We start from the raw sequence: 14,372 nt of genomic DNA on the forward strand, positions 1-14,372 counted from the left end.
AAGGTATTTGTGGTTTGAAGCAATGTACTGAACATTGCTGTTCTGGTCTAAAAAAATAGACCAGGGAAAACAAGTGTGTTCTGTGTAGTAGTGCTTCCATTTTCATGCCACAAATTAGATGCACAGTACATCTAATTGAGGCAAGATTTTAATGAGATTTTCCTCTGTTTTGTAACACTGTGATGGGAAATTAATAGTGTTTACATTGGAAACTGTGGTTAGAAGACTTACTCTAATTGATTGTCCAATGAGGATCATTTCGAATTCTCCATATAGCTTTGGTTATGACAGGATCCTCTTAACCTCTTCTATGCCACCCTCCCAACCATGGGCCAGTTTTCATCTTTTTTAGGATGGGCACAGGGGATCTTAAGGGGCAGATAAGAGGTCAGCAGTGTATGCCACATAGAAGTGGAGTGTGTCATCTAAAAGCAGGGCACCTGAGGATTAATTTGGGATGCAGCAAGTTTTTCTGGTGGTAAACCTGTAATAAACATTGAAATATGGTTAGAGACCTATTCTCACTTTAAAGATTAGAGTCTATTGGCTGAGAGCACTGTGATGGAAATATATGATGGGCATTCTTATGCTCAATTATGTCTCATAAATTGTTGCCCCGATATTTTAGGTTGAAACCATTTGTTACACAGATGTGGTGCTAAATTTAAGCACGTTGAGAACTGATAAAGATGGTCAAAATTCCCTCCGCACACTAGACTATGCTCCCAAAGTTATCACCGAGGTGACATTTCATAAGGTGGGCATTACTGTAAAGGAGAGACCCGTTGGTACCCATCCATTTTTATTCAGATATTTCAAGGTGAGAGTTAAAGGGACCCCTGTGAAAATGGCTGTGCCAGTTTTTCCCTCGCCAAAATTGAGCCTAACTTTAGAGCATTAATTAACCCTCTTCCTAATTCCTGTCTTTTTGTCTTTCTCCCCTCAGTAACATCCCCAGTGTGGGCAGCACCATGGACCAAGACTACAGCCAGACCTACACCCCTCAGACCCACACGCCTTTCATGTCTAACAGCGCTCCACCAAGTAACAGTGGCGCTGGCATCCTGCCTTCACCTGCCACCCCGCGTTTCTCTGCCCCCACCCCACGTACGCCACGCACCCCACGCACACCTCGAGGCCCCTCCAGTGTCCAGGGCTCCCTCAAGTACGAGAACTCCGACCTGTATTCGCCAGCGTCCACCCCTTCCACCTGCCGACCGCTGAACTCGGTCGAGCCGGCCACCGTACCCTCCATCCCTGAGGCACACAGCCTCTACGTCACCCTCATCCTCTCCGAGTCAGTCATGAACCTCTTCAAGGACTGCAACTTCGACAGCTGCTGCATCTGCGTATGTAACATGAACATAAAAGGAGCCGATGTGGGCGTGTACCTGAGCGACCCCATCGGCGAGGCTCAGGAACCCTGCAGCTGCGGCTTCAGCGCCGTGGTCAATCGGCGATACGGCAACGGCTCGGGCCTCTTCCTGGAGGACGAGCTGGATATCATCGGCCGCGGATCCGACGTCAGCAGAGAGGCAGAAAAGCGCTTTGAGGAACTACGGCTCTCCTCGCTAGAAAGAACTGGAGTAGGGAGGGGCGACCGTGTCCCAGACGAGCTGATTCTCCTCCTACAGGACCAGTGTACCAACCCTTTTTCACCCATTTCAATCCTCGAGCATGACATAGTGACACGGGGGCCAAGTGGGGCCCCTGTGCCGCCCTGTGTGAGGGTGGAGGAGAGGGACTACCACAGCGACTGCTACATGGCCCTGGAGCACGGCAGGCAATTCATGGACAACATGTCGGGTGGCAAGGTGGACGAGGCGCTGGTCAAAAGCACCTGCCTGCACCACTGGGCCAAACAAAACGGTGAGAAATATGTCAGCTACATTTTCATCCATGCCAACACTGGCTCAGTTGGACACTTCCCATGTTTTCTTAGGCCAGTGTAGCTTGTTTTTATACATTTAAAGCATCTCTCTGCAAAGAATGATTAATCCAAATCATTCAACACACATTAGGACAGTTGACTATAACTAAATTTTGGCCTAAAAGATTTGTTGAGATGCACGCTGACTTTTCTTTTTTTTTTTTTTTTTTGGGAGTTTCTCATGTTGTGATTAATCTTAAATCGTCCACTTTTCTCGTCCGTTCTCTAGCTGTGGACGTGAGTGCGCTGTGCTCTCAGGATGTGCTGCGGGTGCTGATGTCCCTGCAGCCTGTACTCCAGGACGCAATCCAGAAGAAGAGGACGGTACGGTCGTGGGGTGTTCAGGGTCCCCTCACCTGGCAGCAGTTCCACAAGATGGCTGGACGGGGCTCTTACGGTAAAGCTGGGGACAAACTTGTGAAGTTTATTTACTCGAAACACAGCTCTGACTGATGGTTTACTACCATCCAGTTTAATCAGACATCAGCATATCAGTGTATTTCACCACATAAACAGTGGATGTTTCAGGCCCTGTATACACATATGCAGATATTTTTGAAAACACATATTTTCCTATAGGTTTTAAAACAAATCTATCTACACACTTTGTTTTACAATATGTATCCGTCCACACTAGAATGCAAAGTGACTCAAAATGCTTGCCAGTGTTAGCTGTCTTCTGTAATCTTCACAGGTACAGGAGTTTTGAAAATCTGCACCTTAGAACACATTTTCAAAAATCTCAGTTTTAGTGAGCCAAAACTTTATTTGCATGTGGACGCGAGGCTAAAATGTATAGGAAAAAATCCATTTTCAAAAATATCTGTGAACTCGTAGACAAGGTCTCAGACAGTTCTGCCAACAACAAGATTCTTATAGAAACTTTGAGGGTGGTAATACATTCAGTGTTGGTGTATGTGACATTCTGAGTGTGTGTGTGTGTGTGTGTTGTGGGGTAGAAAAACTGAATGTTGTCAGGTCAGTAGGCAGTGTGGTCCCTCTGCTGTGGTCCAGATGTCAGCTCTGTTGGGAGGAGCTGTCAGATCGCTTGGCGACCTCACATTCAGGCAGAAAGAAGAGTGGGGGTGGGGGGTGGGGGGGGGCTGACACTTTACCTGTAAACACCACTCACTGTTCTTTCTTTCTGTCTCCTTCCACACTTTGTTTCCCCCTTTTTCTCTCCCTCCTTCCACCTCACCCCCTCACAGGCACAGACGAGTCCCCAGAGCCCCTGCCCATCCCCACCTTCCTGGTGGGTTATGAGTATGACTTTGTGGTGCTGTCTCCGTTTGGTCTGCCCTACTGGGAGAAACTGTTGCTGGATCCCTTCGGCTCCCAGCGGGACATTGGGTACCTGGTGGTTTGCCCTGACAACGAGGCCTTGCTCAGCGGTGCCAAGAGCTTCTTCCGAGACCTCACTGCCGTCTACGAGGTAGAGACTCTGAAGAAGGCTGCAAACACTTTGTGATCTTTGTGAAATTTGTGATCACTTAAAGCACTGCAAATGCAACTGCAACTAACTGTTGTTACAATCATATTTAAGTACCAGTTGACAAACTCATGGTCTTTCTCACAGTCATGTCGACTCGGCCAGCACCGGCCCATTTCCAAAGGCTACCCCGATGGCATTGTCCTTGTCGGCGGCAATGGAGCCAAGAACCTTGTGGATCAGCCAGTTAGCGACTGGTTCCTCAAGGCTGCCAGCAGCAACAGTGACGCCTTCACTAAGCTCAAACTCTATGCACAAGTGTGCCGCCACAACCTCGGTATGAGTCATTTACGGCTGTATTTTCGATTATACAGGTTTTTCTGTTGCTCAGTGCTCAGCTCAGTGAGTTTTGTGTTGCTGAATTTCCACCATGGTGTAGTTATAAAAAGACAAGCCAGAGAGCCTTGACTGTTTGAAAGAGAGCTTGAAATCAGTGGAGGAGGAGGTCAAGTTGAAATGGAGTAAGCTGAGTATCTTTTCTCATTTTCTCAAAGTGTAATTGATGTTATTGACGAAAGTCACTGTGCTTTCTCACTTCAGCTCCATACCTCGCATCACAACCATTCGACAGCTCCCTCCTCACACAGCCCGGCCCCCTGCCCTTGTCCAGCCAGACATCATCCACACAACTGTCAAGCTCCACCTCCAGCTCAGTCGGCCAGCAGGGCTCAGCGAACGCTGCAGGCTCCTCCGTTCCCAGCAGCAACAACAACAGCAGCAGCAACAACAGTGGGTCCGGGAATGGCTCTGCGTCATCTAACAGTCTGGTGACATCCTCAGGCCAGCCTGGCAGTGGGATGCCGTCTGCCAAGCCCAGCTCTTTCCCCCCCTTTGGGAGCATGGGTGCTCAGGGCCAGGGAGGTGGCCCCCAGAGTGGACAGCTGGGACAGCAGGCTGGTACCCAGAATACTGGCACCTCAGGGGACAACTCCAGCAGCCAGGCCCAGGGGTCCACTGAGCCTCCTGAAAGGTACTGCAGGACACACAAGCCCACACACGAACAACTCAACACCATAAACTCTGAAAAGAATATATTTGATCCGTTCTGCACGAGTGATAGCAAGTCACAACAAGTGTTGATTTACTGTTACTAGTATTTGAAATCAATGTGAAGTGCTATTATGCAAGTTTCTGAAAATTAGAAATGAGTTAGTTGCTAGTTACTTCTCTCAAAAGTAATTTGATTACTCCCTCGAGGAGGGGAAATAATGTCCATATTTCCAGGAAAACAACTTCAAATTGTCTGAACTGCTGGCCATTGTGCGTCGTGACAGTCTGATGCTGATTGATTGAATAAATGCTTGATTGATTCACGTCATTTATTGTGCTGCCAAACAGTTGGGCTCTAGTGATGTGCTGGTCCTTTGAATAACAACAGTTAATAATAATGTACAGAACATTGTTTGCCATCGTCCACCTTCTCTTCTCCTCTCTGTCACTCTCAAACACACACACACACACACACACACACACAAACACACAAGACACAGGGAATGAACACCGCTCACCTGATTCGTGCATCACTAATGGTGACGTTAGATCATAAACAGCGGAGAAAATCCGGGGAATGAGCCGTTTTTACAGAGATCGCGCAATAGGGCCGCTTAAAAGTCCCCTCTTCATGCCCCCTTTGCATTTTTACACAGAACCAAAGGATGACGGCATCAGGCTGCTCCAGTTTGGTATTTTAGGTAGCATCCCGGCATCGCAGAATCAAGAGGCCTAAGGGGCGTGACATGTAACACAACAGCATCAGTCTCTAGTGTAACATATAACATAGGCATTGGCAGTGCTTTCTAAACAACAACAATAGCATAACATGTCAATAACAGTCATTTACCGTCTCTGTTATAAGGCGGCTGATCTCGTCCTCTGCTCAGAGGGTTAGGGGCTCCCTGACCTCATTGTTTTCAGGCACTGCTCTTCTTCTTTGAGTTAGCTGCTAACTGCTAACAACTGCTTTTTAAATCTCCTGCGATGGATCACACGCGTAACATGTCAAAACATCACACCCATGCTGCTCGTGATCCCATCCTGCCAACTGACCCGTTTATACAGACGTCATTTCAACGCTGTCACAACCTCCACCCCGGGCTCAGAGGCAAAACAACTAGGTCCCCCCATTTTGTGATTGTACCTTCCATTCAGGACAGCGAGGCGTTGAATTCCCACTGTGAAGAGGCAGAGTAAAAGGGTTTATAGGCTGCATTTGTCTGCTGTGATCAAGACAAAGTAATGAATAATGAGCCCAATTTAAATTATTGTAACTGTAATTGCAATATTTATATGGAAAAGTAATTTGCCACATGTCTCGTAACCGCCAAAAGTAGTGGAATTACAGCAAAACGTTATCCCAACACTGTAAAGCACATAACTGAGTAGTTCATTCCTTCTGTGAAATTGTAGTAGACACAATAACAGTCTAAAAATTCCATAGTAAAGTAAATGTGTATCCTTGTCCTTGAATTTAAGCAAATAGGTTGCTAAGTGACACTTCATTGCCAGTATGAGGGCATAGTTTTGATCACTGCTATTTTAATCCATCTTTGTGTAGTGATACATTCGGGTTCCAAGATATGTTTCAGGAGTCTTCAGTGTGATTCGACTATTCTGAACCTGAGATAAAAAACTGAGAACTGTGTGATCTTCCTGTGTCTCCCACAGCACTTTGGAACGAGAGAAGGTAGGCGTGCCCACAGATGGGGAGTCCCACGCCATCACGTATCCACCTGCCATCGTTGTTTACATTGTGGACCCCTTCAGCTACGAGGAGGCAGACGGTGGCCCCGGGCCAGTGCCGGCCCACTCCAGTGTGTGGACGCTGGGTTTGCTACGCTGCTACCTCGAGATGCTTCAGTTCCTGCCCCCGCACATCCGCAATTCTATTTCTGTACAGGTAAGTAAAGTACCCCAGGAGAGCCACATTTTTATTGCTGACCATATTGTATTTCATTATGATGAAGGTAAGTGCGTGAGTGAAAATACATTCATTTTGTATTCAATGTCAGCATGTCAATTACTCCTTAATGTTTAACAGATTATGCTCAGTGGCATCATTGCTGACATATCCATCATCATCAGAGGCAGTAGATTATTCTTTATCATAATAAAACAGTATCTCCTGAGTGACCTGAAAATAAAAATGCTTTAACAATGCAATGCGGTACAAAAGCATTAAATACCACCTCACTTAAACTGCTCTACATGTTTGTATACAGAGTTCTATGGTACGTTTTAAAGGCTGTTGTGTTTGACTACATTTTATTGGAAGGTGTTTCTCATATTTTGGCCACCTTATATGTACCAAGCAGCACAAACATGACAGTGTAATGCAACACGACTATTTAGCAAATAAGATGGCACTCACAGATGGCAGTGGCGGATGTTTTCCAGTTGAGACACATCAGTTTTGCGCAGGCTATAAAGCAGGGCTCAAGACAAAAGGGGAAATGTGTTTGGGACGAAGAGGGATCTTCTCTGGGATGTCGCTGGGAGGAAAGGATGCAGTAAACTCACTATTGACGTACAGAGGAAGCACTCTACATTGGAAACAACAAAACTCGAGGAGAGCAAGTTAACCCTTTGAAACCTGGAGCGACATCACTTTTCTTGTGCCGCTTTCAGATGCCTTTTGCAAGTATTTAAACCTTTGAACCCTGAGCAGAAAACAGCTAGGGAAAACTTCTTTTCTAATTATTATCATTTTTAAAATTATGTTACAGAATTATTATAATTTATTAGCACTCTTTCATATCATATCATATCTTCTTTAGTTGCTCATTGTCCTCTTCCCAGGTTTTTAAAAGAAATCTAGCGTATTTACTCAGCTTTCAAAGGGTTAATGTAAGCTGATGGCAGTGAGTAGCAGGAACACAACAGCTCACACAGGCTGCATTTAGTTATGTTATGATGAGTAAAAATGAGTACTGGCCAAAGGTAAATTAAAACATCAAAATGTGTTCAAATCTAATCCTGTAAGATTTAATTTTTGGCAAGAAACTTGAATAAATACAGCTGTTTGAAGGAGGACCTTGTTGATGTTTTCACAGCAACATGAAATAGATTTTAGATTAAATCACGCTATATACATTGAAAAGGCTTTAGAAGCATTTTTAAAAATATATTTTTGATGTTAAATAAGGTTTTATTGAAGCTTGTCAAATATTGGTTCTGTCCCAGAGTTTTATCGGTGCATCCCTAAAATTTACCATGAAGAGAATCAGCACTTATTTTCCCCAGTGTCAAAAACAATTAGAAATTTCAGATTTATATTAGGGCTGTATTTTCTCACCTGTTTGTATTGCACTTTTCGAGGGGAGCACATTTGTCATGTGCTTTTGCAGTGTGCTTTTTCCTATCAGTGGCATTTATCTGTAAGACTCAGATGCCTTCGTTCATCTGCGATGTGAAAACATCATGTTTCCACACAGAACAAAAAAGAGTCACTGCTCTGTGTCACTCTCCGCCCTGTTTCCATCACTCCTCTCTGTTTCCGTCACAGTTGTGTAGTTTTGAGTCATACTAAGACAGGTGTCAGTTTGTAAAAGTTCACAGCCTGTTGTGCTGATGATGTGCATCACTCTGTGTATGATGACGCAACTGAAAACAATGACGAGGTGAAATTGAACTCACTGAACTTCTCGACTCGTTATTCAAATCATCATTAGGAAGCAGCCCTTATTTCCACATTGGATTGCACTGCAGTGGACAGAGTTTTTATATATTGGTCACTTAATGTACATTAATGCAAATTATTAATGTATTTTTAGTTACACAAGTGAAAATTGGCTAAACAATTAGCTTTTAAAAAACATTTTCTGTTTCTTTTATGCTGACTTTTGTTCACATTGTTGGTGAGAGTGCAGAAAGAGTTACACGTGTGTTGTCTGTGTCCAACAACTTGTCTTTGTCCCTCAGATTGTCCCCTGCCAGTACCTGCTTCAGCCAGTACGAGGTGAGGACCGTCATATCTACGCCCAGCACCTCAAGTCTCTTGCCTTCTCCGTCTTCGCTCAGTGCAGACGGCCACTGCCCACCTCAACCAACGTCAAGTCACTGACCGGCTTCGGTCCGGGCCTGGCTATTGACACCGCACTGAAGAGCCCAGAGGTAAAAGCAACACATCGCCAAGTTTTATCAGCTGCGCTCTAATTGCTGTGATATAATCCATCTGTAAAGCTGAGAAAGGTGTCGCCCCAGCGTAATGTTGCAGTTCAGCTCTCTAGGTGATTAGTAACAGCACCCTGTCGGCTGCGTGTGTTAGCGTTAACATGCTAGCGTTGTCCGCTGATCGATTGGCAAGCAAACAGAGGCTGACACTGTAGCCCCAGCAGCAGCGTTTGGGTTGCTTTCAGCTCTTCCTCTAAACATGAACCTGACCCGATGTGACCCAGCCTTTTGCCCCGGCTGTGTTCACTCTGCCACTGAAACGAAGGAAGGCAGTGAGATATAGAGTTTTTAGTGCTAACCATCCTTGTAGTTTTTTCTTCTGGAACGGGACCAGGGGAACTTGTAACCCTCTGCTCCTCCAGAGTTTTCTTTCCATTATCTGCTTGGCTAGCTCCCTGAGACCTCCATAATGGGATCTCGACTCCAGGTTTAGACAAAGGGGCACTTTAGTTCAGGACCTCATTCAGTGGACTTCCTTCCTTTGAGCCAGTGCTACCTTTTCCTCTAACACACTGGCAAACCTTGAGCTGCCTTGCTGGGAGAACTGGGGTATGGATGGGACAATTGGAGTGGCACGAGGGGAATTTTGTATATAAAGATGCACAGAACATGCATTCAGCAGAAATTGGAATTGAAAGAGATGATATCCTGCCAATCAAGCTTGCACAAAATGTACATATCTGCAGCATGTCCAATTTTTATCCATTTGTGTGTAGAAGGGCTGAACATTTATCCTAAATCCCTTATCCTCACATCTTCACCTCCCATTCTGCAGAGGCCGGAGTGTCTACGTCTGTACACGCCTCCATTCATCCTAGCACCGACGAAGGACAAGCAGACGGAGCTTGGGGAGACATTTGGGGAGGCGTCGCAGAAATACAACGTGCTGTTTGTAGGGTACTGTCTGTCCCACGACCAACGCTGGCTCCTGGCTACATGCACTGACCTGTACGGGGAACTCCTAGAGACCTGCATCATCAACATCGATGTGCCCAACAGGTAGGACCACCACAGTGTGCACTTCATTAAAACCTACGAGCTTCACACTTTTTATTACCTTCAGTAGGAATCACTTAACGCCACAGGACCCTCACACTGGTCCTGAGGTTATTAAACTGTCTTTGCTTAAAGCAATAGTTTAGACTTTTTGAAGTGGGGTTGTACGAGGTACTGACCCATAGTCAGTGTGTTACTTTCAGTAGATAGCTCATAGAAAACTCTCAAGCGCTTACTGAACTAACAGCCAGCCACTACTTTAACTGAGCCGTCATTTGGAAGAATTCTGGATTTGAGTGACTGCATGAGTATCATGTCTTTGTCGCCAAGCAACACAAAGAACTTGTTCCACCACCTCAGAGTCACCAAACTGCAGTACAATGATTGAATGAAGGCCAAGACGAATAATGTTGCTAACGTTACCTCACTGAATTGCTGTCCTTGTCCAGCGTTAGCGAAGCTGTACAGCGTGTTACCGTATCCATCCAAGTCCCAAAGACGGACTTCTCGGAGACTTGTCTCTCGGAGATGCTCTGTGAATAAGGACCAGTCTTATTTTGATGCAAAGATTTGTACATTATCAGGAATGATAGTGAAAGCAGTGCTCTACCTATTTAGATGTGAAAGAGCAAGAAAAAATATTTGTCCCTAAATCCAATGAATAATCGTGATCTCAGTGTTGATCAAGGTTTGTGCTGCATGATAACAAAACACTGCTTCACCATGTTTTGATCTGACTCTTGGGATGGTCAGTAGGCCAGCCCCAGATGTTCTCAGGGTCCTAGAAGGTTCATATGTCACAAGCATGTCAGATATATATATATATATATATATATATATATTGTAATTTTGTATTTGGTCGTGGAGCCACAGAGTGATTTATACACAAGCAGCAAGATTTTGAAACCAGTTTTCTGAGTGACAGGTAACCAGTGCAGCCCTACAATGAATAAGTACAGCATACAACCCCACTTTAAAAATGTTTGAACTGTTTCACTAACATGTGTGACACAACTGGGGAAAAAAAATATTTATAATTGGCATGGAACAAAGTGTCACGCAGTGTTTTTTTATTTATAGTGCAGTTATTAAAGTAATTCTAACAATCTGGTCCATCATATTTGTCCGAACACTGCAGCACCCACACCAGTGTTGCACATGTTTTAAAGCGACTTGTCATCATCCTCCATATTCTCAGCTGGTTGATTTTTCTCTGTAAATATCCCACATTCAATCACAGCTGCACAACAAATGCCCACGACCTTACAAAAGGTGCACAGCAGCTGTCACCAACGCTTAAATCGTGTCTGCTTGATATCAAAGCTGTGATTTTTTAATCAATCAGGTCGCACGCGCTGTCAAATGACTCTTTTGTGTAAGTGTAAATTAGGCTTGAGAGGGAAGGCACACAGCTGTCAGTCAAGGACAGTCTACGCAGGCCCACACATTCCAGATGTTCACCTTCACCTGCCTACTCACAAAATGTTAAAGCCAGCTCTGTCGACTAACAGCCAAGCACACCGTGTGCACGCTTGAGTTCTGCCTTGCTCTTCATTTGACGTTTGTTCTGAATACTCTGAAAAGTGGTTTTGACATGTGAGTTGATGCGTGTTCTGCAGGGCACGGAGGAAAAAGGGCTCTGTGCGACGGCTCGGCCTGCAGAAGCTGTGGGATTGGTGCTTGGGACTGGTGCAGATGACATCAGTCCCCTGGAGGGTGGTGATTGGCCGACTGGGCAGGATAGGACACGGAGAGTTAAAAGGTAAGACCTAGAATCTAGAGCATTCAAGGCATTCATGTGTTTCTCATACCAGTGTGTCACATGTTCATTCGTCCCCTCCTCTCTCGATGTTCCAGACTGGAGTATTCTGCTGAGCAGGAGAAACCTCCAGTCGTTGAGTCGCCGTCTCAAGGAAATGTGTCGAATGTGTGGCATCTCCGCCTCCGATACTCCCAGCATCCTCAGCGTGTGCTTGGTTGCCATGGAGCCCCAGGGATCCTTTATCATCATGCCAGGTACAATGTGTGCACATGACAAATATTATAAATGTTGTAACGTACACTTCCAGTCTGAGTCGCAGCACTCCACGAGAAAGGCAGCGCTGTGGTGTGTTCATGTCTGTGTGAGTGTGGGGCGTGATGGATGGCAGCAGCATATCACAATGCGTGTCCCCTCCTTGTCCAGAGCAGATTGATGGCAGGGAAGATCATGTACCTTTCGCTCATAAAGCACTACCTCTCAGATGCCCATTGATCTCAATGCGGTGTGATGGAGAGCCAGATCAATGGGTTTATTTTGGGAAACGAGTGGGGGATTGTCAGTGCATCATACCAGGATTGTGTTGAGCGATGCTGGGCTGAGGACATCTCCTTCATAAAAAGCTCTTTGAGCTGAGAGAGATTAGCAAGGATGTGTTAGCCTCATATGACTACGACTAGGGGAAGTTTACATCACATGAACATAAAACTTAAACTTAAGAGAATTGTTAGTGTTAAATGTAACGACTACTTTGACATTTTAAATCTAGTTTATTTCACAATTATGAACAATATATGTGACAACCTACAACTGTGAAATAAGATATTGCAGCCAATACTGTATAATTAAGACATAATAATAGTTGAACAGTCATTTCATTTCCTTTTAATCCCACAGATGAAAAGGACTCTATTTTAATCAAAATTGCAAAGCTGTTACTTGGTGTTCAGTTGAAGATACTACTTGTATCCTATTTTCTCATGTTTTTGTGTAAGCGATTAATGGGAACAACAATGTCTGAAACCGGTGCGGTATTAAGCGGGGGGGCTGCAGATTGCAGCAGCGAAACATGTTGCAATGTAACTGCTCAAGGCAAATGAACCCTCAACTTGCATCCTATAAACATGCTTGTTTTTGCCACTGACAAGCTCAGATTATTATTACAAGTGTCTGACAACATTTGGAAAGATCCCAACAGAGGTCAACCTTTTTGTTAAAGAGTAAGATCCTTTTTGTTTAACTAGAAACAGCCCTAAAATTGCTGTTGCCAAACCCACCAGATTCCATTTAAATAAACAGTAATTTTAGTGTGTATAGTGGCAGCATGTTTTCACATCTAACTGGGTGATTTTAGGGTTTATTTCAACCAAACCAGAGTTGGTGATTGTTGGAGCAGTGGAAAAATTAAGTAAGAGAGCTTTTGTGTGTTTTATTTTGTGTCTCTCGACTTTGAATGAAGTTTGTTTTACAGTGACAAAATTACTGTTTATGTAAATAAAGTCTGGTGGAAATTGCAGTGATGATTTTGGGGCTGTTTCTGGTTAAACAGAAAGGATCCATCTTACTCTTTAATAAAAAGGTCTGTCTCTGTAGGGATCCTTTCCAAAATGTTGTCAGTGTTGTTGAGAGTTTGAGTATATTTCTTTGTGAGTTATATGATGTCCTGGGATCAAACATGAAGAATAAGCTCAGCCCAGACAAGTTAAAAGATTCCATCCATACTAGAAACAAAGATTATGACAAGGATTCCCACTTTGTTTCATTTTCATTCTTAGCCGCACTGGTTATTGACCTGTTGCCCTCTCCTTCCAGACTCTGTGTCGACAGGCTCAGTGTTTGGCCGCAGCACCACCTTGAACATGCAGACGTCCCAGCTGAGCACCCCACAAGACACCTCCTGCACCCACATCCTGGTCTTCCCCACATCCGCCTTCGTCCAAGTGGCCAGCTCCAATTACACCAACATCGACCCCAACATCGACATCCTGAACGCCACCACTGGTCAGCACTGCTCCTTCATCTGTCTTGCAGTCACTCCCTGTGATTCTCTTGTGTTTTTAATTCAGTGCGGCTCGTCTTATTTGCTGGACTCTAAACGAAGTCACAGATGTTAAAGGGGAAATGCAGCAATTACTGAGTTTCCCCTTTAATCTGCGCTGTTTGTTACCAAATCCTTCCTGTTTACTTTCCCAGTCTATTAAGAGTCTGTTTTGTAGCAGTGTGTGCTTACGTACTTAGTGCATCTGCAGCACTCTCCAGCGTCCTTTGTGCAAATATGTTTATTGGCAGAGATTTTAAGTACGGTCACTCACATTCCATACTCAGTAAATAGCTAGATTAACCACATAATGGCATTAAAGGCTGAAGCCAATGTCCAAGTTATATTTTCTGAAATTTACAGTGCAAGTTATTGCCCCCAAAATACATATTTTTGCCTAATAACAGAAAGATCAGGAGGAGCATTTTAGGCTACATTCATATTACAGGACTTAATGCTCAGTTCTGATTCTGATAGGTATAACATGTTTCACTACAATTTTTTAGCCTCTATTGTTGCTACAAAAGTTTAAAATGGTTGCCTGGTGGCAAAGACACTTCAGGAAGCTTTGAAGGTGCCACTCAAAATTTAGTCAAGCTGTTGCTGTCAGAAAGAGTCTAGGAGTCAGGCTCTATTGGCTGGCGACTGGGGCAGCCTACCGCAGCAGTGGTTCGGTTACGGCAGTCTCCTTAAGTTTCAGTGGACCGCTCCGACACTGTGTGGTGACTGTTCTGCGCCTGTGCATTGAAGCATAATGAAACACACATTAACTCTAATATGACCGTTCACACAGTGGTCGCACGGGATCGGATACGTATCAGTTTTAGGACTGCATATGAACGTGGCCTAGATCTGATTTCTGCGTCCACACTACTCAACAAATCAGCTCTACTGTTTGTTCCTTTTTCTGTGCAGAGTGTGAAAGTTTGATCAGGGTTCAGTGGGACGTTCATTATTTCTTGCCGATACTAGATATCAAACAAAAGCCACA

General features: G+C 44.6%; 1 protein-coding gene across 1 annotated transcript in view; it reads left to right on the plus strand.

Annotated features, from left to right (window-relative positions):
* The window catches only part of med13a (mediator complex subunit 13a), a 109,705-nt gene that overhangs the window by 92,156 nt on the left and 3,177 nt on the right, over positions 1 to 14,372 (plus strand). The window contains exons 17-27 of the mRNA XM_049592773.1: positions 947 to 1,869; positions 2,160 to 2,327; positions 3,139 to 3,362; positions 3,507 to 3,696; positions 3,960 to 4,389; positions 6,084 to 6,315; positions 8,337 to 8,528; positions 9,364 to 9,587; positions 11,204 to 11,346; positions 11,442 to 11,600; positions 13,156 to 13,344. Coding sequence (XP_049448730.1) covers positions 947 to 1,869; positions 2,160 to 2,327; positions 3,139 to 3,362; positions 3,507 to 3,696; positions 3,960 to 4,389; positions 6,084 to 6,315; positions 8,337 to 8,528; positions 9,364 to 9,587; positions 11,204 to 11,346; positions 11,442 to 11,600; positions 13,156 to 13,344 — 3,074 coding nt within the window. The remainder of the gene's footprint in view (positions 1 to 946; positions 1,870 to 2,159; positions 2,328 to 3,138; positions 3,363 to 3,506; positions 3,697 to 3,959; positions 4,390 to 6,083; positions 6,316 to 8,336; positions 8,529 to 9,363; positions 9,588 to 11,203; positions 11,347 to 11,441; positions 11,601 to 13,155; positions 13,345 to 14,372) is intronic.

The sequence above is a fragment of the Epinephelus fuscoguttatus genome, linkage group LG12, assembly GCF_011397635.1.
Source record: "Epinephelus fuscoguttatus linkage group LG12, E.fuscoguttatus.final_Chr_v1".
NCBI classification, from domain to species: domain Eukaryota; kingdom Metazoa; phylum Chordata; class Actinopteri; order Perciformes; family Serranidae; genus Epinephelus; species Epinephelus fuscoguttatus.